General features: G+C 52.5%; 1 protein-coding gene across 1 annotated transcript in view; it reads left to right on the top strand.

Annotated features, from left to right (window-relative positions):
• Positions 1-2220: 2220 nt before the first annotated feature.
• The window catches only part of LOC143764305 (nicotinamide N-methyltransferase-like), a 39406-nt gene continuing 17313 nt past the window's right edge, over positions 2221-24313 (top strand). Inside the window, exon 1 of the mRNA XM_077249736.1 lies at positions 2221-2393. Coding sequence (XP_077105851.1) covers positions 2243-2393 — 151 coding nt within the window. The 5' untranslated portion in view covers positions 2221-2242. The remainder of the gene's footprint in view (positions 2394-24313) is intronic.

Raw genomic sequence — 24313 nt, 5'->3', positions numbered from 1 at the left:
CCGAGGATCTTTCTGGGCAACTCAGGACTGCATCGGCCTCGGAAGGGAATGTATGAATCTTTCCACGATGACCCGCTCTACCATCTGAGCTGGAGAGGAGGAGTCTGGTTGCAACAACTTTTGAACCAGATGTAATAAGTCAAACATTTGGGACCGAGGAGGTTTGTCACCGTGATAGGCCCAGTGGTGCACCCTTTGCGCCCTGACAGTCAGAGTCACTCCTAAATGTGACAAGATCTCCATTTTCAGTTTGGCATACTCTTTTTCATCCTAGAAAGGCCAATTCACAATAGACCTTTTGTAATTTCCCCATTAGATATGGCGCTAGATCCTATGCCCACTGCTCTGTAGGCATTTTCTCCCATTCTGACACCCTTTCAAAAACTGCCAGGAACGCCTCTCCTTACCATCTTCCTCCCATGCAAATCATCACCTTGACTTGGAGGTGAAGAGGTTGCCATGCCAAAGATCGCCCCAGCTAGAAGTTCCATCTGCTGCCTGTGCTGCTGCACCTTCTTCAGCTATTGCCTCTGCTGCTGCTGCTATTGTTTTTGCCTGCTGCTGCTGTTTCTGCTGCTGTTTCTGCTGCTCTAGTGGTTGCTGCTGGAGATTAGCCTGCACCAATTGCTTTATCAGCTCTTCCATGTTGTCTGCTTCAGACCGTGCTTGCCCTGCTACTGCTGACTTGACCCAGGACAAAAAATGTCTTGCTGGCAACCGCCTGTGTCTTTCTGGGATTTCTGCCCTCATTCAAAGCATTAACTGTAGCATTTCTGCTCACTCAGTTGCTTTTTGAGATAGGCACAGGGAGCTGTTTCAGTAAGATGTCCAGGGTGGTTTATTAACGCTTCATATACTGCTCAGAGTAAGCAAACAAAAGCAGCCTTTTCTGGCAGAGTGAAAACACAAAGTACAGTAAATAGTCCATATAGGGGTGTGTGTTTGCCTGCTTGGGTTAAGGTACCTTCACACGAAACGACTTTGTAACGATATCGCTAGCGATCCGTGACGTTGCAGCGTCCTCGCTAGCGATATCGTTTCGTTTGACACGCAGCAGCGATCAGGATCCTGCTGTGATGTCGCTGGTCGCTGAATAAAGTCCAGAACTTTATTTGGTCGTCCGATCGCCGTGTATCGTTGTGTTTGAAAGCAAAAGCAACGATACCAGCGATGTTTTACACTGGTAACCAGGGTAAACATCGGGTTACCAAGCGCAGGGCCGTGCTTAGTAACCCGATGTTTACCCTGGTTACCAGCGTAAAAGTAAAAAAAACAAACAGTACATGCTCACCTGCGCGTCCCCCAGCGTCTGCTTCCTGACACTTACTGAGCGCCGGCCCTAAAGTGAAAGTGAAAGCACAGCGGTGACGTCACCGCTGTGCTGTTAGGGCCGGAGCTCAGTCAGTGTCAGGAAGCAGATGCTGGGGGACGCGCAGGTGAGTATGTACTGTTTGTTTTTTTTACTTTTACGCTGGTAACCAGGGTAAACATCGGGTTACTAAGCGCGGCCCTGCGCTTAGCAACCCGATGTTTACCCTGGTTACCCGGGGACCTCGGCATCGTTGGTCGCTGGAGAGCGGTCTGTGTGACAGCTCCCCAGCGATCAAACAGCGACGCTGCAGCGATCGGCATCGTTGTTGCTATCGCTGCAGCGTCGCTTCGTGTGAAGGTACCTTTAGTGTCCAGGTGTTTAGTCCTTAGCAAACAGGAACAACACTGTAGGTCTGCATACCTCCACCCACAGACACCAAATGAGACAACTATTCTCTGTTTTTATCTACCATACCATGCCCTGGGGTGGGGATATGTGAGCAGCCAGTCCCACTCATCTCTTTGACTGCTCGGAAACCCGGCCCTGGACATGCCTTATTAACTCTCTCAGAACTATACGTGCTGGAGCCTGCTTTTTCGGACTTACATCACTGAGGCTACCAGCCCCGATGATACATATTTCCACTCATGGACCGGCAGCCATCTTACACTGTATAGTCATTATTCATTGCTCCATTACAGTAAAAATAATTCTTTTTATCACTTTCTTTGTCAATAAAACATTTTAGAATTGAAATATGAGTAATATTCTATGCATATGTATTATAACACATCCCATGACTGACTTATGATAATAACTCGTGATGTGAAAAGCAATAAGTTCTACGTTATTATACTTGCAAATTTAATTTATAGTTACTATAAAAAGACCTAGATTTTAGTCATTTCGTCTGTGATACAAGATTAGGCGATGGATTCCAGAAACTATAAGTTCTATCATGAGTCTGGCTTTGATACCAGGCAATTTCTGGAGCACTATGTTTCAGATAGCCCAGGAATGGTCTTTGTAGAGGATTTCTTGAAATTTCCCATTGAAAATCTTAGAAAAACTTTCACAGAAGGTAAGTATTTTTCAATGTTTAATTGTTTCTTTTCTAAGTTTTACTAAAAACAGTTTACTTTACAACATCAATGGTATCTCATCATAATCATCTTGGACTCTACCAATGAACAACATTGGCCTGCTGCCCATATGGGGAGAAGAGAATACTGGAAAAGGCTACTCTTCAGTAAGGTGATCAGAGAGGGAACCATGCTGCCCCAGTCAAATTAACTAATGGGAGCAGAGCGAAGCCTTGATTTATTGAATTGATTATAATGAATCTATAGTGTACGATTAGTAGAGTCATTGCTTCCTCCTCTAATATCCAGAACCTTTGAGGACTTTAAAGGATGATTAAAAGTAAATCTTAAATTCCAAAGAGTAGAGGTAATTACTTTAAATCTGCTTGCATCTGGAAAATACCAGTTTACCTTTTTTTGCTTTTGTCATTTTCTCATGTCTTCCAAATGTATAAAGTTCTTTCCGAATGTTTGGTCCAGTGGACTGACAGTTAGGATAAGGAAGAAATTATTAGCACTTTTGGGGTGGACTGGATCATGCCCCTTCCCTGCGTCCTTTCTTGGTTGAACATGACGGGCATTTTTAAACCATATTGACTTTGTACATTTTTACTGCAATATTGTATTATTCCAGTATAAACAATAGGCGAGAAAACAAGTTATTGTTCAAGTTCCCTAAAATTGCTAAACAATAAAGAAAAAAAGAAAAACAGTGTTTTAAAAAAGATAAGAAAAATAAATGAATGTTCAAACTAACATTTTTTTCTCATTTTAAAATTAGAAAATTGTAAAAAATATATATACCAGTATATATTTATATATTATTATTATTATTATATATTTGATAGAGTCTGACAATATCCAAGTTATCATAACATAAAATTATTTAAACCAATGTTAACAATAATTTAAAAAACGCAAATTTTTTTGGTCACCACGCTTCCCTTAAAAATAGAATAAAAAGCAATCAAAATGTCTTATATAGCCCAACATAGTGTCGATAAAAGCAACTTGCAAAAAAAAGAGCTCTCACCCAGCCACATCAATGTAAAAAAAGATAAAGAGTCTCAGAAAATGGTAACATGAGTAAATGTTTTTTAAAGACAGTTTAAAATTTCTTTAAACCAATAATAAAACCACACACACACACACACACACACACATATATATATATATATATATATATATATATATATATATATATATATATATATATATATATATATATATTCATATGTATGTATATATATATATATATATATATATATATATATATATATATAGATAGAGAAAAAATGGAGCAGCACAATGCTCACCGGTGGGTGCCTGGTCCCCTGGATAGAATGGTCCACACATCTATCCAACATGTATACCAAATAGCAAAAAGAAGGCAGCACTCCAAGGTTTCAAAGTGGAAAAAGGTGTTTCAATGGCTTGAAAAAGGCTCAGTGTGAGCCGAAACGTCGCGCAGTGATGTGGGTTGATTAAACTTCACACCTTTTTCCACTTTGAAACCTTGGAGTGCTGCCTTCTTTTTGCTATTTGGTATATATATATATATATATATATATATATATGTATATATATATACACTGCTCAAAAAATACAGGGAACACTGAAACAACAGAATACAACTCCAAGTAAATCAAACTTCTGTGAAATCAAACTGTCCACTTAAAGGGAACCTGTCACCACTAGTGTTGAGCGATACTTTCCGATATCGGAAAGTATCGGTATCGGAAAGTATCGGCCGATACCGTCAAAATATCGGATCCAATCCGATACCGATACCCGATCCCAATGCAAGTCAATGGGACGAAAATATCGGAATTAAAATAAACCCTTTATAAACTTGTAGGTTCATTCTACATGAAGGAAAACAACTAAGAATAATGTAGGATGTATTGGGGGACGTGGCGGAGACATTAAAGGCACAGAGGTTTAGCCCAATGTAATAGAATAGCAGGATTTTGTTTTGTTTTTTATGACGTTCGGCGGTAGAAAGATTTTGACTATGTTAATTTTTTTTTTATTTTGTCAGATATTGATGTTTCACTACTTCCACGCCCTTCACCTTCTTTTTTACTTCTCCCACACTTTCTTCTTCATTATCTTCATCATCAGCTTCTTTGACATCAACTTCTTCACCTTATTCATCTTCTTCTTCATCTTCTACCTATTATTTTTTTGGTTACATTGTTCATATTCTTTTTATTTTACTATTATCTTCATCATATTCTACTTCTTCATCATATTCTTATTTGTGACAGGCATTCCCGTAGTTGTTATCTATAAAAGTTTGAAGATTACACCTTCCTTTCTGCCTGTCACAAAACAGTTACATTTGTCCGCGTTCAGTTTGGCCTGCAGCATCAGGCTTTATCCAGGGGCACCACGAGGAGAAACGGACTCACCCCCATACACTGCTTAGTCTTCTTCTGCTTATAATTTAGATAATATTTTTTGCTCTGATATTTAGTGTTATGCTTAATGTTCTTCTGCTCTTTGTTCTGCAGCCTCTTGTTCTTCTGCTTCTCGGTCTTCCAGGTCGTCGTCGTCTCCAGGGTCGTCGTCTCCGGGGTCGTCGTCATCGGGGTGGTCTTCAGGGTCGTCGTCTCCGGGGTCGTCGTCATCGGGGTGGTCTTCGGGGTCATCGTCTCCAGGGTCGTCGTCATCACAGTGGTTGTCGTCTCTGGTGTCGTCGTCATCTTAGGGGTGGTCTTCCGGGTCATCGTGTTTAGTCTCTTGAACTTGGAAATGTAGCAGAAGGTACAAGAAGGCTGAGAAAATGCCGAGAACCAGCTGATGGAACTGGAACTCGGATGGCTACCCGAAGGTCCAAGAGCCAATGGAACTACCGAGGACCAGCTGACGTTACTGGAACCCGGTTACTAAGCAGGAGGTACCCGTGCCTGAAAGCACTACCAAAGACCACCTGACGTTGGTGGAACTCGGATACCCAGAGGGAGGCACCTAAGCCAAAGGCTCTGCCCGGAACCAGCTGACGGTACTGGAACCAGGATGGGGAGCAGAAGGTACAAGAGCAAAAGACACTGCCGAGAACCAGCTGACGGTGCTGGAACCCGGATGGGTAGCCGAAGGTCCAAGAGCCAATGGAACTACCGAGGACCAGCTGACGTTACTGGAACCCGGTTACTAAGCAGGAGGTACCCGTGCCTGAAAGCACTACCAAGGACCACCTGACGTTGGTGGAACTCGGATACCCAGAGGGAGGCACCTAAGCCAAAGGCTCTGCCCGGAACCAGCTGACGGTACTGGAACCAGGATGGGGAGCAGAAGGTACAAGAGCAAGTGTCTGCGTGGCTTTTGCAGGACACGATGCCGGCTGCACAGCAGGGGAACAGCTGGCGGTGCTGAACCCCACTGACACATTGGCTGGTGTTTTTCTCTGTGCAGCTAGCAGTACCGGGCCCCAACTGGCGGTGTTAGAGCCCGGGGTCAGCAGGAGGAGGAGATGGAGCAGAGTGTAGGCCGAAGCCTGCACTGGCGGCAGCTTTGGGTCTGTTGTGCCTGCGTGGCAGTTGCAGGACACGTTGCCGGCTGCACAGCAGGGGAACAGCTGGCGGTGCTGAACCCCACTGACACATTGGCTGGTGTTTTTCTCTGTGCAGCTAGCAGTACCGGGCCCCAACTGGCGGTGTTGGAGCCCAGGGCTCTGCAGGGGGAGCAGAGTGTAGGCCGAAGCCTAATTGAACCAATTTCAAAGGTAACCTTTAACCCCCCCTCAGGGGTTACAAAGTAGAAGAGCCACAGCTTATGCAGCAGTAGTGCTGCACAAGTCAAAGGTTGCTCTTTTAATTTCGCTCCTTGCACACGCTGAATGAAACACGTATAACATTTAGCCCTTTAAACAGTCAAACTGTGTTGGAGGCACGAGTTCCCTTTGTAATGAGACGCAGCACAGATGTCAAGAATCCCACCTTGGTGCTGGGTGCAGCCTCCTGAGCGTTGTTATTTGCTGTACAGGAGTCTGCGCTGTCGTGTGATCCCCTGGCCTAGCGCTGTTAGCGCTGCCCATGTTCTGGCATCATTTAATGTCGGCCGGTGCGGTTCGCGATGACCATGAATCCCAGCCCCGCAGTGTCTTAACATTGTTAAAACACTGCGGGGCTGGGATTCAGGGCCTGGCGCAGTACATATGTTCGCCTCTGACACTCGGGTCCTTACACCCGCTTCAGACTGTGCGGCGTCATCTGATCCCTTATCGCATGCCACGGCCATGAAGCCGCACAGTCCGCAGAAGGCGGAAGGAGATGAGGGACAGGCGAACTGATGCACTGATCATGCCCGTCAATCACACCCTCGCAGTCCCAATAAATAAGACAACGAGGGGCGTTGTGTGGGTCAGTGCGGCCGCGGAGGCGCAGGCAGCCAAACAATGATGCCAGAAGACGGGCAGCGCTACCAAGGGGGTTGCAGCGTGTCATTACAAAGGAAAGTCACACCACCGGGACGGTTAAATGGTCACACAGAGGACACATTTTAGACGTGTTTTCAGTTCCACCTGTGCGAGGAGAATACGTTTATGAGCCACCTTGCACACATGCAGCATTACCGCTGTACAAGGTGGCCTTTAAAACGTACAAACGCCTGGGGGAGGGGGGACAGGTTCCCTTCAATTTCAGTTCTTGTGTCTGCGTGGCTTTTGCAGGACACGATGCCGGCTGCACAGCAGGGGAACAGCTGGCGGTGCTGAACCCCACTGACACATTGGCTGGTGTTTTTCTCTGTGCAGCTAGCAGTACCGGGCCCCAACTGGCGGTGTTGGAGCCCGGGGTCAGCAGGAGGAGGAGATGGAGCAGAGTGTAGGCCGAAGCCTGCACTGGCGGCAGCTTTTGGGTCTGTTGTGCCTGCGTGGCAGTTGCAGGACACGTTGCCGGCTGCACAGCAGGGGAACAGCTGGCGGTGCTGAACCCCACTGACACATTGGCTGGTGTTTTTCTCTGTGCAGCTAGCAGTACCGGGCCCCAACTGGCGGTGTTGGAGCCCAGGGCTCTGCAGGGGGAGCAGAGTGTAGGCCGAAGCCTAATTGAACCAATTTCAAAGGTAACCTTTAACCCCCCCTCAGGGGTTACAAAGTAGAAGAGCCACAGCTTATGCAGCAGTAGTGCTGCACAAGTCAAAGGTTGCTCTTTTAATTTCGCTCCTTGCACACGCTGAATGAAACACGTATAACATTTAGCCCTTTAAACAGTCAAACTGTGTTGGAGGCGCGAGTTCCCTTTGTAATGAGACGCAGCACAGATGTCAAGAATCCCACCTTGGTGCTGGGTGCAGCCTCCTGAGCGTTGTTATTTGCTGTACAGGAGTCTGCGCTGTCGTGTGATCCCCTGGCCTAGCGCTGTTAGCGCTGCCCATGTTCTGGCATCATTTAATGTCGGCCGGTGCGGTTCGCGATGACCATGAATCCCAGCCCCGCAGTGTCTTAACATTGTTAAAACACTGCGGGGCTGGGATTCAGGGCCTGGCGCAGCACATATGTTCGCCTCTGACACTCGGGTCCTTACACCCGCTTCAGACTGTGCGGCGTCATCTGATCCCTTATCGCATGCCACGGCCATGAAGCCGCACAGTCCGCAGAAGGCGGAAGGAGATGAGGGACAGGCGAACTGATGCACTGATCATGCCCGTCAATCACACCCTCGCAGTCCCAATAAATAAGACAACGAGGGGCGTTGTGTGGGTCAGGGCGGCCGCGGAGGCGCAGGCAGCCAAACAATGATGCCAGAAGACGGGCAGCGCTACCAAGGGGGTTGCAGCGTGTCATTACAAAGGAAAGTCACACCACCGGGACGGTTAAATGGTCACACAGAGGACACATTTTAGACGTGTTTTCAGTTCCACCTGTGCGAGGAGAATACGTTTATGAGCCACCTTGCACACATGCAGCATTACCGCTGTACAAGGTGGCCTTTAAAACGTACAAACGCCTGGGGGAGGGGGGACAGGTTCCCTTCAATTTCAGTTCTTGTGTCTGCGTGGCTTTTGCAGGACACGATGCCGGCTGCACAGCAGGGGAACAGCTGGCGGTGCTGAACCCCACTGACACATTGGCTGGTGTTTTTCTCTGTGCAGCTAGCAGTACCGGGCCCCAACTGGCGGTGTTGGAGCCCGGGGTCAGCAGGAGGAGGAGATGGAGCAGAGTGTAGGCCGAAGCCTGCACTGGCGGCAGCTTTTGGGTCTGTTGTGCCTGCGTGGCAGTTGCAGGACACGTTGCCGGCTGCACAGCAGGGGAACAGCTGGCGGTGCTGAACCCCACTGACACATTGGCTGGTGTTTTTCTCTGTGCAGCTAGCAGTACCGGGCCCCAACTGGCGGTGTTGGAGCCCAGGGCTCTGCAGGGGGAGCAGAGTGTAGGCCGAAGCCTAATTGAACCAATTTCAAAGGTAACCTTTAACCCCCCCTCAGGGGTTACAAAGTAGAAGAGCCACAGCTTATGCAGCAGTAGTGCTGCACAAGTCAAAGGTTGCTCTTTTAATTTCGCTCCTTGCACACGCTGAATGAAACACGTATAACATTTAGCCCTTTAAACAGTCAAACTGTGTTGGAGGCGCGAGTTCCCTTTGTAATGAGACGCAGCACAGATGTCAAGAATCCCACCTTGGTGCTGGGTGCAGCCTCCTGAGCGTTGTTATTTGCTGTACAGGAGTCTGCGCTGTCGTGTGATCCCCTGGCCTAGCGCTGTTAGCGCTGCCCATGTTCTGGCATCATTTAATGTCGGCCGGTGCGGTTCGCGATGACCATGAATCCCAGCCCCGCAGTGTCTTAACATTGTTAAAACACTGCGGGGCTGGGATTCAGGGCCTGGCGCAGCACATATGTTCGCCTCTGACACTCGGGTCCTTACACCCGCTTCAGACTGTGCGGCGTCATCTGATCCCTTATCGCATGCCACGGCCATGAAGCCGCACAGTCCGCAGAAGGCGGAAGGAGATGAGGGACAGGCGAACTGATGCACTGATCATGCCCGTCAATCACACCCTCGCAGTCCCAATAAATAAGACAACGAGGGGCGTTGTGTGGGTCAGGGCGGCCGCGGAGGCGCAGGCAGCCAAACAATGATGCCAGAAGACGGGCAGCGCTACCAAGGGGGTTGCAGCGTGTCATTACAAAGGAAAGTCACACCACCGGGACGGTTAAATGGTCACACAGAGGACACATTTTAGACGTGTTTTCAGTTCCACCTGTGCGAGGAGAATACGTTTATGAGCCACCTTGCACACATGCAGCATTACCGCTGTACAAGGTGGCCTTTAAAACGTACAAACGCCTGGGGGAGGGGGGACAGGTTCCCTTCAATTTCAGTTCTTGTGTCTGCGTGGCTTTTGCAGGACACGATGCCGGCTGCACAGCAGGGGAACAGCTGGCGGTGCTGAACCCCACTGACACATTGGCTGGTGTTTTTCTCTGTGCAGCTAGCAGTACCGGGCCCCAACTGGCGGTGTTGGAGCCCGGGGTCAGCAGGAGGAGGAGATGGAGCAGAGTGTAGGCCGAAGCCTGCACTGGCGGCAGCTTTTGGGTCTGTTGTGCCTGCGTGGCAGTTGCAGGACACGTTGCCGGCTGCACAGCAGGGGAACAGCTGGCGGTGCTGAACCCCACTGACACATTGGCTGGTGTTTTTCTCTGTGCAGCTAGCAGTACCGGGCCCCAACTGGCGGTGTTGGAGCCCAGGGCTCTGCAGGGGGAGCAGAGTGTAGGCCGAAGCCTAATTGAACCAATTTCAAAGGTAACCTTTAACCCCCCCTCAGGGGTTACAAAGTAGAAGAGCCACAGCTTATGCAGCAGTAGTGCTGCACAAGTCAAAGGTTGCTCTTTTAATTTCGCTCCTTGCACACGCTGAATGAAACACGTATAACATTTAGCCCTTTAAACAGTCAAACTGTGTTGGAGGCGCGAGTTCCCTTTGTAATGAGACGCAGCACAGATGTCAAGAATCCCACCTTGGTGCTGGGTGCAGCCTCCTGAGCGTTGTTATTTGCTGTACAGGAGTCTGCGCTGTCGTGTGATCCCCTGGCCTAGCGCTGTTAGCGCTGCCCATGTTCTGGCATCATTTAATGTCGGCCGGTGCGGTTCGCGATGACCATGAATCCCAGCCCCGCAGTGTCTTAACATTGTTAAAACACTGCGGGGCTGGGATTCAGGGCCTGGCGCAGCACATATGTTCGCCTCTGACACTCGGGTCCTTACACCCGCTTCAGACTGTGCGGCGTCATCTGATCCCTTATCGCATGCCACGGCCATGAAGCCGCACAGTCCGCAGAAGGCGGAAGGAGATGAGGGACAGGCGAACTGATGCACTGATCATGCCCGTCAATCACACCCTCGCAGTCCCAATAAATAAGACAACGAGGGGCGTTGTGTGGGTCAGGGCGGCCGCGGAGGCGCAGGCAGCCAAACAATGATGCCAGAAGACGGGCAGCGCTACCAAGGGGGTTGCAGCGTGTCATTACAAAGGAAAGTCACACCACCGGGACGGTTAAATGGTCACACAGAGGACACATTTTAGACGTGTTTTCAGTTCCACCTGTGCGAGGAGAATACGTTTATGAGCCACCTTGCACACATGCAGCATTACCGCTGTACAAGGTGGCCTTTAAAACGTACAAACGCCTGGGGGAGGGGGGACAGGTTCCCTTCAATTTCAGTTCTTGTGTCTGCGTGGCTTTTGCAGGACACGATGCCGGCTCCACAGCAGGGGAACAGCTGGCGGTGCTGAACCCCACTGACACATTGGCTGGTGTTTTTCTCTGTGCAGCTAGCAGTACCGGGCCCCAACTGGCGGTGTTGGAGCCCGGGGTCAGCAGGAGGAGGAGATGGAGCAGAGTGTAGGCCGAAGCCTGCACTGGCGGCAGCTTTTGGGTCTGTTGTGCCTGCGTGGCAGTTGCAGGACACGTTGCCGGCTGCACAGCAGGGGAACAGCTGGCGGTGCTGAACCCCACTGACACATTGGCTGGTGTTTTTCTCTGTGCAGCTAGCAGTACCGGGCCCCAACTGGCGGTGTTGGAGCCCAGGGCTCTGCAGGGGGAGCAGAGTGTAGGCCGAAGCCTAATTGAACCAATTTCAAAGGTAACCTTTAACCCCCCCTCAGGGGTTACAAAGTAGAAGAGCCACAGCTTATGCAGCAGTAGTGCTGCACAAGTCAAAGGTTGCTCTTTTAATTTCGCTCCTTGCACACGCTGAATGAAACACGTATAACATTTAGCCCTTTAAACAGTCAAACTGTGTTGGAGGCGCGAGTTCCCTTTGTAATGAGACGCAGCACAGATGTCAAGAATCCCACCTTGGTGCTGGGTGCAGCCTCCTGAGCGTTGTTATTTGCTGTACAGGAGTCTGCGCTGTCGTGTGATCCCCTGGCCTAGCGCTGTTAGCGCTGCCCATGTTCTGGCATCATTTAATGTCGGCCGGTGCGGTTCGCGATGACCATGAATCCCAGCCCCGCAGTGTCTTAACATTGTTAAAACACTGCGGGGCTGGGATTCAGGGCCTGGCGCAGCACATATGTTCGCCTCTGACACTCGGGTCCTTACACCCGCTTCAGACTGTGCGGCGTCATCTGATCCCTTATCGCATGCCACGGCCATGAAGCCGCACAGTCCGCAGAAGGCGGAAGGAGATGAGGGACAGGCGAACTGATGCACTGATCATGCCCGTCAATCACACCCTCGCAGTCCCAATAAATAAGACAACGAGGGGCGTTGTGTGGGTCAGGGCAGCCGCGGAGGCGCAGGCAGCCAAACAATGATGCCAGAAGACGGGCAGCGCTACCAAGGGGGTTGCAGCGTGTCATTACAAAGGAAAGTCACACCACCGGGACGGTTAAATGGTCACACAGAGGACACATTTTAGACGTGTTTTCAGTTCCACCTGTGCGAGGAGAATACGTTTATGAGCCACCTTGCACACATGCAGCATTACCGCTGTACAAGGTGGCCTTTAAAACGTACAAACGCCTGGGGGAGGGGGGACAGGTTCCCTTCAATTTCAGTTCTTGTGTCTGCGTGGCTTTTGCAGGACACGATGCCGGCTGCACAGCAGGGGAACAGCTGGCGGTGCTGAACCCCACTGACACATTGGCTGGTGTTTTTCTCTGTGCAGCTAGCAGTACCGGGCCCCAACTGGCGGTGTTGGAGCCCGGGGTCAGCAGGAGGAGGAGATGGAGCAGAGTGTAGGCCGAAGCCTGCACTGGCGGCAGCTTTTGGGTCTGTTGTGCCTGCGTGGCAGTTGCAGGACACGTTGCCGGCTGCACAGCAGGGGAACAGCTGGCGGTGCTGAACCCCACTGACACATTGGCTGGTGTTTTTCTCTGTGCAGCTAGCAGTACCGGGCCCCAACTGGCGGTGTTGGAGCCCAGGGCTCTGCAGGGGGAGCAGAGTGTAGGCCGAAGCCTAATTGAACCAATTTCAAAGGTAACCTTTAACCCCCCCTCAGGGGTTACAAAGTAGAAGAGCCACAGCTTATGCAGCAGTAGTGCTGCACAAGTCAAAGGTTGCTCTTTTAATTTCGCTCCTTGCACACGCTGAATGAAACACGTATAACATTTAGCCCTTTAAACAGTCAAACTGTGTTGGAGGCGCGAGTTCCCTTTGTAATGAGACGCAGCACAGATGTCAAGAATCCCACCTTGGTGCTGGGTGCAGCCTCCTGAGCGTTGTTATTTGCTGTACAGGAGTCTGCGCTGTCGTGTGATCCCCTGGCCTAGCGCTGTTAGCGCTGCCCATGTTCTGGCATCATTTAATGTCGGCCGGTGCGGTTCGCGATGACCATGAATCCCAGCCCCGCAGTGTCTTAACATTGTTAAAACACTGCGGGGCTGGGATTCAGGGCCTGGCGCAGCACATATGTTCGCCTCTGACACTCGGGTCCTTACACCCGCTTCAGACTGTGCGGCGTCATCTGATCCCTTATCGCATGCCACGGCCATGAAGCCGCACAGTCCGCAGAAGGCGGAAGGAGATGAGGGACAGGCGAACTGATGCACTGATCATGCCCGTCAATCACACCCTCGCAGTCCCAATAAATAAGACAACGAGGGGCGTTGTGTGGGTCAGGGCGGCCGCGGAGGCACAGGCAGCCAAACAATGATGCCAGAAGACGGGCAGCGCTACCAAGGGGGTTGCAGCGTGTCATTACAAAGGAAAGTCACACCACCGGGACGGTTAAATGGTCACACAGAGGACACATTTTAGACGTGTTTTCAGTTCCACCTGTGCGAGGAGAATACGTTTATGAGCCACCTTGCACACATGCAGCATTACCGCTGTACAAGGTGGCCTTTAAAACGTACAAACGCCTGGGGGAGGGGGGACAGGTTCCCTTCAATTTCAGTTCTTGTGTCTGCGTGGCTTTTGCAGGACACGATGCCGGCTGCACAGCAGGGGAACAGCTGGCGGTGCTGAACCCCACTGACACATTGGCTGGTGTTTTTCTCTGTGCAGCTAGCAGTACCGGGCCCCAACTGGCGGTGTTGGAGCCCGGAGTCAGCAGGAGGAGGAGATGGAGCAGAGTGTAGGCCGAAGCCTGCACTGGCGGCAGCTTTTGGGTCTGTTGTGCCTGCGTGGCAGTTGCAGGACACGTTGCCGGCTGCACAGCAGGGGAACAGCTGGCGGTGCTGAACCCCACTGACACATTGGCTGGTGTTTTTCTCTGTGCAGCTAGCAGTACCGGGCCCCAACTGGCGGTGTTGGAGCCCAGGGCTCTGCAGGGGGAGCAGAGTGTAGGCCGAAGCCTAATTGAACCAATTTCAAAGGTAACCTTTAACCCCCCCTCAGGGGTTACAAAGTAGAAGAGCCACAGCTTATGCAGCAGTAGTGCTGCACAAGTCAAAGGTTGCTCTTTTAATTTCGCTCCTTGCACACGCTGAATGAAACACGTATAACATTTAGCCCTTTAAACAGTCAAACTGTGTTGGAGGCGCGAGTTCCCTTTGTAATGAGACGCAGCACAGATGTCAAGAATCCCACCTTGGTGCTGGGTGCAGCCTCCTGAGCGTTGTTATTTGCTGTACAGGAGTCTGCGCTGTCGTGTGATCCCCTGGCCTAGCGCTGTTAGCGCTGCCCATGTTCTGGCATCATTTAATGTCGGCCGGTGCGGTTCGCGATGACCATGAATCCCAGCCCCGCAGTGTCTTAACATTGTTAAAACACTGCGGGGCTGGGATTCAGGGCCTGGCGCAGCACATATGTTCGCCTCTGACACTCGGGTCCTTACACCCGCTTCAGACTGTGCGGCGTCATCTGATCCCTTATCGCATGCCACGGCCATGAAGCCGCACAGTCCGCAGAAGGCGGAAGGAGATGAGGGACAGGCGAACTGATGCACTGATCATGCCCGTCAATCACACCCTCGCAGTCCCAATAAATAAGACAACGAGGGGCGTTGTGTGGGTCAGGGCGGCCGCGGAGGCGCAGGCAGCCAAACAATGATGCCAGAAGACGGGCAGCGCTACCAAGGGGGTTGCAGCGTGTCATTACAAAGGAAAGTCACACCACCGGGATGGTTAAATGGTCACACAGAGGACACATTTTAGACGTGTTTTCAGTTCCACCTGTGCGAGGAGAATACGTTTATGAGCCACCTTGCACACATGCAGCATTACCGCTGTACAAGGTGGCCTTTAAAACGTACAAACGCCTGGGGGAGGGGGGACAGGTTCCCTTCAATTTCAGTTCTTGTGTCTGCGTGGCTTTTGCAGGACACGATGCCGGCTCCACAGCAGGGGAACAGCTGGCGGTGCTGAACCCCACTGACACATTGGCTGGTGTTTTTCTCTGTGCAGCTAGCAGTACCGGGCCCCAACTGGCGGTGTTGGAGCCCGGGGTCAGCAGGAGGAGGAGATGGAGCAGAGTGTAGGCCGAAGCCTGCACTGGCGGCAGCTTTTGGGTCTGTTGTGCCTGCGTGGCAGTTGCAGGACACGTTGCCGGCTGCACAGCAGGGGAACAGCTGGCGGTGCTGAACCCCACTGACACATTGGCTGGTGTTTTTCTCTGTGCAGCTAGCAGTACCGGGCCCCAACTGGCGGTGTTGGAGCCCAGGGCTCTGCAGGGGGAGCAGAGTGTAGGCCGAAGCCTAATTGAACCAATTTCAAAGGTAACCTTTAACCCCCCCTCAGGGGTTACAAAGTAGAAGAGCCACAGCTTATGCAGCATTAGTGCTGCACAAGTCAAAGGTTGCTCTTTTAATTTCGCTCCTTGCACACGCTGAATGAAACACGTATAACATTTAGCCCTTTAAACAGTCAAACTGTGTTGGAGGCGCGAGTTCCCTTTGTAATGAGACGCAGCACAGATGTCAAGAATCCCACCTTGGTGCTGGGTGCAGCCTCCTGAGCGTTGTTATTTGCTGTACAGGAGTCTGCGCTGTCGTGTGATCCCCTGGCCTAGCGCTGTTAGCGCTGCCCATGTTCTGGCATCATTTAATGTCGGCCGGTGCGGTTCGCGATGACCATGAATCCCAGCCCCGCAGTGTCTTAACATTGTTAAAACACTGCGGGGCTGGGATTCAGGGCCTGGCGCAGCACATATGTTCGCCTCTGACACTCGGGTCCTTACACCCGCTTCAGACTGTGCGGCGTCATCTGATCCCTTATCGCATGCCACGGCCATGAAGCCGCACAGTCCGCAGAAGGCGGAAGGAGATGAGGGACAGGCGAACTGATGCACTGATCATGCCCGTCAATCACACCCTCGCAGTCCCAATAAATAAGACAACGAGGGGCGTTGTGTGGGTCAGGGCAGCCGCGGAGGCGCAGGCAGCCAAACAATGATGCCAGAAGACGGGCAGCGCTACCAAGGGGGTTGCAGCGTGTCATTACAAAGGAAAGTCACACCACCGGGACGGTTAAATGGTCACACAGAGGACACATTTTAGACGTGTTTTCAGTTCCACCTGTGCGAGGAGAATACGTTTATGAGCCACCTTGCACACATGCAGCATTACCGCTGTACAAGGTGGCCTTTAAAACGTACAAACGCCTGGGGGAGGGGGGACAGGTTCCCTTCAATTTCAGTTCTTGTGTCTGCGTGGCTTTTGCAGGACACGATGCCGGCTGCACAGCAGGGGAACAGCTGGCGGTGCTGAACCCCACTGACACATTGGCTGGTGTTTTTCTCTGTGCAGCTAGCAGTACCGGGCCCCAACTGGCGGTGTTGGAGCCCGGGGTCAGCAGGAGGAGGAGATGGAGCAGAGTGTAGGCCGAAGCCTGCACTGGCGGCAGCTTTTGGGTCTGTTGTGCCTGCGTGGCAGTTGCAGGACACGTTGCCGGCTGCACAGCAGGGGAACAGCTGGCGGTGCTGAACCCCACTGACACATTGGCTGGTGTTTTTCTCTGTGCAGCTAGCAGTACCGGGCCCCAACTGGCGGTGTTGGAGCCCAGGGCTCTGCAGGGGGAGCAGAGTGTAGGCCGAAGCCTAATTGAACCAATTTCAAAGGTAACCTTTAACCCCCCCTCAGGGGTTACAAAGTAGAAGAGCCACAGCTTATGCAGCAGTAGTGCTGCACAAGTCAAAGGTTGCTCTTTTAATTTCGCTCCTTGCACACGCTGAATGAAACACGTATAACATTTAGCTCTTTAAACAGTCAAACTGTGTTGGAGGCGCGAGTTCCCTTTGTAATGAGACGCAGCACAGATGTCAAGAATCCCACCTTGGTGCTGGGTGCAGCCTCCTGAGCGTTGTTATTTGCTGTACAGGAGTCTGCGCTGTCGTGTGATCCCCTGGCCTAGCGCTGTTAGCGCTGCCCATGTTCTGGCATCATTTAATGTCGGCCGGTGCGGTTCGCGATGACCATGAATCCCAGCCCCGCAGTGTCTTAACATTGTTAAAACACTGCGGGGCTGGGATTCAGGGCCTGGCGCAGCACATATGTTCGCCTCTGACACTCGGGTCCTTACACCCGCTTCAGACTGTGTGGCGTCATCTGATCCCTTATCGCATGCCACGGCCATGAAGCCGCACAGTCCGCAGAAGGCGGAAGGAGATGAGGGACAGGCGAACTGATGCACTGATCATGCCCGTCAATCACACCCTCGCAGTCCCAATAAATAAGACAACGAGGGGCGTTGTGTGGGTCAGGGCGGCCGCGGAGGCGCAGGCAGCCAAACAATGATGCCAGAAGACGGGCAGCGCTACCAAGGGGGTTGCAGCGTGTCATTACAAAGGAAAGTCACACCACCGGGACGGTTAAATGGTCACACAGAGGACACATTTTAGACGTGTTTTCAGTTCCACCTGTGCGAGGAGAATACGTTTATGAGCCACCTTGCACACATGCAGCATTACCGCTGTACAAGGTGGCCTTTAAAACGTACAAACGCCTGGGGGAGGGGGGACAGGTTCCCTTCAATTTCAGTTCTTGTGTCTGCGTGGCTTTTGCAGGACACGATGCCGGCTGCACAGCAGGGGAACAGCTGGCGGTGCTGAACCCCACTGACACATTGGCTGGTGTTTTTCTCTGTGCAGCTAGCAGTACCGGGCCCCAACTGGCGGTGTTGGAGCCCGGAGTCAGCAGGAGGAGGAGATGGAGCAGAGTGTAGGCCGAAGCCTGCACTGGCGGCAGCTTTTGGGTCTGTTGTGCCTGCGTGGCAGTTGCAGGACACGTTGCCGGCTGCACAGCAGGGGAACAGCTGGCGGTGCTGAACCCCACTGACACATTGGCTGGTGTTTTTCTCTGTGCAGCTAGCAGTACCGGGCCCCAACTGGCGGTGTTGGAGCCCAGGGCTCTGCAGGGGGAGCAGAGTGTAGGCCGAAGCCTAATTGAACCAATTTCAAAGGTAACCTTTAACCCCCCCTCAGGGGTTACAAAGTAGAAGAGCCACAGCTTATGCAGCAGTAGTGCTGCACAAGTCAAAGGTTGCTCTTTTAATTTCGCTCCTTGCACACGCTGAATGAAACACGTATAACATTTAGCCCTTTAAACAGTCAAACTGTGTTGGAGGCGCGAGTTCCCTTTGTAATGAGACGCAGCACAGATGTCAAGAATCCCACCTTGGTGCTGGGTGCAGCCTCCTGAGCGTTGTTATTTGCTGTACAGGAGTCTGCGCTGTCGTGTGATCCCCTGGCCTAGCGCTGTTAGCGCTGCCCATGTTCTGGCATCATTTAATGTCGGCCGGTGCGGTTCGCGATGACCATGAATCCCAGCCCCGCAGTGTCTTAACATTGTTAAAACACTGCGGGGCTGGGATTCAGGGCCTGGCGCAGCACATATGTTCGCCTCTGACACTCGGGTCCTTACACCCGCTTCAGACTGTGCGGCGTCATCTGATCCCTTATCGCATGCCACGGCCATGAAGCCGCACAGTCCGCAGAAGGCGGAAGGAGATGAGGGACAGGCGAACTGATGCACTGATCATGCCCGTCAATCACACCCTCGCAGTCCCAATAAATAAGACAACGAGGGGCGTTGTGTGGGTCAGGGCGGCCGCGGAGGCGCAGGCAGCCAAACAATGATGCCAGAAGACGGGCAGCGCTACCAAGGGGGTTGCAGCGTGTCATTACAAAGGAAAGTCACACCACCGGGACGGTTAAATGGTCACACAGAGGACACATTTTAGACGTGTTTTCAGTTCCACCTGTGCGAGGAGAATACGTTTATGAGCCACCTTGCACACATGCAGCATTACCGCTGTACAAGGTGGCCTTTAAAACGTACAAACGCCTGGGGGAGGGGGGACAGGTTCCCTTCAATTTCAGTTCTTGTGTCTGCGTGGCTTTTGCAGGACACGATGCCGGCTGCACAGCAGGGGAACAGCTGGCGGTGCTGAACCCCACTGACACATTGGCTGGTGTTTTTCTCTGTGCAGCTAGCAGTACCGGGCCCCAACTGGCGGTGTTGGAGCCCGGGGTCAGCAGGAGGAGGAGATGGAGCAGAGTGTAGGCCGAAGCCTGCACTGGCGGCAGCTTTTGGGTCTGTTGTGCCTGCGTGGCAGTTGCAGGACACGTTGCCGGCTGCACAGCAGGGGAACAGCTGGCGGTGCTGAACCCCACTGACACATTGGCTGGTGTTTTTCTCTGTGCAGCTAGCAGTACCGGGCTCCAACTGGCGGTGTTAGAGCCCAGGGTCAGCAGGAGGAGCAGGGGGAGCGGAGTGTAGGCCGAAGCCTGCACTGGAGCAAGTTGAAAGGAAACCTTTAACCCCCCCCCCAGGCGTTTGTAGCTGGAAGAGCCATCGTGTACACCACTAATGCTGGAAAAGGTAAACTTAGCTCTTTTAATTATGGTCCTTGCAGATGCTGAACCTAACACTTATGAAATGTGTCCCCTCACAGCGTTCAACCGTCCGGTAGGTGGAACTTTCCTTTGTCATGTGACGCAGCACAGCCGTCATTTTTACCCCCTTGGCGCCGTGCGCCGCCTCCTCAGCGTTGTTTGAATCTGTCCCGGAGCCTGCGCTGTTAGGTTACCCCTTGGCCATGCACACATTTCGCGCTGCCCGTCTTCTGACATCATTTGCTGTCAGGCTGGCTGCGCCTGTGTGGGTGCGCTGTCCGAGATTCAGCCTCGCGGTGTCGTGTAATGTAATCCCACCGCGGGCCTGGGATCCGTGGCCATGCGCAGTGCATATCCTCACCTCTCACTCCCCTCCCTACGGCTTCTTCAGACTGTGCGTTGTCACGGCCGTGGCATGCTATTAGGGATCAGCTGACACCGAACAGTCTTTAGAAGCCGTAGGGAGGGGAGTGAGAGGCGAGGATATGCACTGCGCATGGCCACGGATCCCAGGCCCGCGGTGGGATTACATTACACGACACTGCGAGGCTGAATCTCGGACAGCGCACACACACAGGCGCAGCCAGCCTGACAGCAAATGATGTCAGAAGACAGGCAGCGCAAAATGTGTGCATGGCCAAGGGGTAACCTAACAGCGCAGGCTCCGGGACAGATTCAAACAACGCTGAGGAGACGGCGCACGGCGCCAAGGGGGTAAAAATGACGGCTGTGCTGCGTCACATGACAAAGGAAAGTTCCACCTACCGGACGGTTGAACGCTGTGAGGGGACACATTTCATAAGTGTTAGGTTCAGCATCTGCAAGGAGCACCACGAAAAGAGGCACTTTTTCCCTTTGCATCATTACTGCTGCACAAGGTGGCTCCTTCAGTAACAAACGCCTGGGGGGGGGGGGGACAGGTTCCCTTAAATTTAACTTGTTGTGCCTGCGTGGCGGTCGCAGTACACGTTGCCGTATACACAGCAGGGGAACAGCTGGCGGTGCTGAACCCCACTAACACATTTGCGAGGTGTTTGGCTCTGTGCGTACAGCACTTCTGGACGGCAACTGGCGGTGTTGGAGCCCAGGGACAGGTGGAGGAGGAGGAGGTTGGAGGAGGTTGGAGGAGGTAGGAGGGATTGCCACACACACAGCAGGGGAACAGCTGACGTTACTGAACCCCAATAACAGAGGAGGGACTGTTGACTGTGCGTACAGCACTTCTGGACGGCAACTGGCGGTGTTGGAGCCCAGGGACAGGTGGAGGAGGAGGAGGTTGGAGGGATTGCCATACACACAGCAGGGGAACAGCTGACGTTACTGAACCCCAATAACAGAGGAGGGACTGTTGACTGTGCGTACAGCACTTCTGGACGGCAACTGGCGGTGTTGGAGCCCAGGGACAGGTGGAGGAGGAGGAGGTTGGAGGAGGTTGGAGGAGGTAGGAGGGATTGCCACACACACAGCAGGGGAACAGCTGACGTTACTGAACCCCAATAACAGAGGAGGGACTGTTGACTGTGCGTACAGCACTTCTGGACGGCAACTGGCGGTGTTGGAGCCCAGGGACAGGTGGAAAAGCAGAGGAACACAATGTAGGCCGAAGCCTGAGAAAGTCGAAATTGAACCTTTAACCCCCCCCCCAAGGCGTTTGTAGCTGAAAGAGCCAGCTTGTGCAGCACAAAAGATGCAAAAGGAAAAGGTGGCTCTTTTCATCATGCTCCTTGCAAACACAGAACTAAACACTTATAAAATGTGTCCCCTGCAACCGTAAAACCGTCCTGGAGGTGGGACTTTCCTTCGTAATGTGACGCAGCACAGCCGTCATTCCTACCCCCCCCGGCGACGCACACTGGCTCCTCAGCGATGTTTGATTCTGTCCCGGAGCCTGCGCTGTTATGTTATCCCGTGGCCAGGCACACTTAGCGCTTCCCGTCTTCTGGCATCATTTGGTGTCAGGATGGCTGCGCCTGTGCGGCCGCGCTGGCAGAGAGCCCGCCTCGCAGTGTCTTCTGATTTAATCCCACCGCGGGCCTGGGATCCATGGACATGCGCAGTGCATATCCTCGCCTCTCACTCCCCTCCCTACGGCTTCTTAAGACTGTGCGGTGTCACGGCCGTGGCATGCTATTAGGGACCAGCTGACACCGAACAGTCTGAAGAAGCCATAGGGAGATAAGTGAGAGGTGGAGGTTCAGATATGCACTGCGCATGTCCATGGATCCCAGGCCCCCAGTGGGATTAAATCAGAAGACACTGCGAGGCGGGCTCTCTGCCAGCGCGGCCGCACAGGCGCAGCCATCCTGACACCAAATGATGCCAGAAGACGGGCAGCGCTAAGTGTGCCTGGCCACGGGATAACATAACAGCGCAGGCTCCGGGACGGAATCAAACAACGCTGAGGAGCGGGTGCGTGGCGCCGGGGGGGTAGGAATGACGGCTGTGCTGCGTCACATTACGAAGGAAAGTCCCACCTCCGGGACGGTGTTACGGTATCAGTGGACACATTTTATAAGTGTTAAGTTCTGCGTGTGCAAGGTGCTAAACAAAAATAGCTACCTTTTCCTTGTGCAGCATTACTGCTGCACAAGGAGGCTCTTTCAGTAACAAACGCCTTGGGGGGGGGGGGGACAGATTCCCTTACATTTCAGTTGTTGTGTCAGCGTGGCGGTCGCATGACACATTGCCGGCTACACAGCTGGGGATCAGCTGACGTTACTGAAACCCAATAACACTGGGTCGTATGTTTTGACTGTGCAGACGGCACTTCTGAGCCTCAACTGGCGGTGTTGGAGCCCAGGAATTTAAGTTCAGGTGGTAGAAAGATGAACACAACAGGAGACCTGGATAACGTATACAGTGACCTAATTATTTAATCAGGAGGAGGAGTGGCAAATTCCTGCGAGATCCAGGCCTTGTTCATTTTCAGGAAAGTAAGCCGGTCAACGTTATCGGAGGATAGTCGCATGCGACGGTCAGTTAGTACACCACCTGCAGCACTAAAGACACGTTCCGATAATACACTGGCCGCAGGGCAAGACAGCACCTCCAATGCATACTGGCTTAGCTCTGGCCATGTATCCAGCTTTGAGACCCAAAACTTGAAAGGGGAAGAGCCGTCTGGGAGTACAGCAAGAGGGCAAGACATGTAGTCTGTCACCATCTGACGGAACCGTTGCCTCCTGCTGACTGGAGCCGTCTGTGATGGTGTAGACTTTTGTGGGGGGCACAGAAAACTGTGCCACAGTTGGGCCATACTGGTCTTGCCTTGGGCAGAGGCACTGCTTCTGCTCCCTCTTTGTGCAGAGCCTCCACCACTGCCTGGACGCACTGAGCTGCTTTGGAATGCACTAGCAGCACTTCTCTCAGTTGGAATGGAGAAGATGATGGAATTGACCAGTGTGTCTTGGTACTCCCGCATTTTTCGCTCCCGGTTCAACGGTGTGATGAGGCTTTCTACGTTGTCCCGGTAGCGAGGATCGAGGAGGGTGAACACCCAATAATCAGACATGTTGAGAATGTGGGCGATGCGGCGGTCGTTTCTCAGGCACTGCAGCATGTAATCCACCATGTGCTGCAGACTGCCAACTGCCCAAGAAACGCTGTCCCCTGCTGGAGGCGTGATCTCTGCCCGCTCGTCATCACCCCACCCTCGCTGTACACACTGAGTACTGGACAATTCGGTAACTCCCTCCTCTGGACGGACGTCTTCCTCCTCCATTGACTCCTCCTCATCCTCCTCACAAACTGTCCCCTGCCTACGCGTTTGTGAGGAACCACGTGGCGCTGACTGTCCAGAAGATGATGGAAATGGTGAATCCTCATCCTCCACCTCTTCCACAACATCATCCCTTAGCGCTTGCAGTGATTTTTCAAGCAGGCAGATAAGGGGGACAGTCATGCTGACTAGTGCATCATCTGCACTCGCCATCCGCGTGGAATAATCAAAGGGACGCAAAACCTGGCAGACGTCATTCATAGTGGCCCACTCTGTGGTTGTGAAGTCTGAACGGCGCTGACTGCGACTTTTTTGCGCCTGAAGCAGCTGGTACTCCATTACAGCTTGCTGCTGCTCACACAACCGCTCCAACATATGTAACGTGGAATTCCACCTGGTAGGTAGGTCACATATGATGCGATGTTCCGGCAGGCGGTGTCGGCGCTGCAGAGCCGCAATGCGCGCTTTTGCCGTGCTGGAACGCCGCAAGTGAGCACACTCTAGGCGGACCTTGTGCAGCAGTGCATCAAGATCCGGATAGTCCCTCAAAAAGCTCTGCATGACCAAATTGAGCACATGTGCCAGACATGGGATGTGAGTGAGGTTGCCGAGGCCCAGAGCTGCCACCAGATTTCGGCCATTATCACACACTACCATGCCTGGCTGGAGATTCGCTGGCACAAACCACACATCGCTCTCCTGCTTGATGGCATTCCAGAGCTCCTGCGCTGTGTGGCTACGATTCCCCAAAAAAATTAATTTCAACACGGCCTGTTGACGTTTGGCCACGGCTGTGCTCATGTCGGTCATAACAGGTACACGTTCATCACGGGTCCATGTGGAGGTGGACTGTGACGGCTCCTGCAGCGATGATTCTGAGGAACTGGTGTAAGAGGAGGAGTCAATGCGTACAGAATGGATTCCTGCAATCCTTGGAGTGGGCAGGACACGTCCTGCGCCACTCGCACGGTCTGTACCC

This window comes from Ranitomeya variabilis, chromosome 4, assembly GCF_051348905.1.
Source record: "Ranitomeya variabilis isolate aRanVar5 chromosome 4, aRanVar5.hap1, whole genome shotgun sequence".
NCBI classification, from domain to species: domain Eukaryota; kingdom Metazoa; phylum Chordata; class Amphibia; order Anura; family Dendrobatidae; genus Ranitomeya; species Ranitomeya variabilis.
Note: the sequence above shows the minus strand (reverse complement) of the source record. Positions and strands in the feature narration are given on the sequence as shown.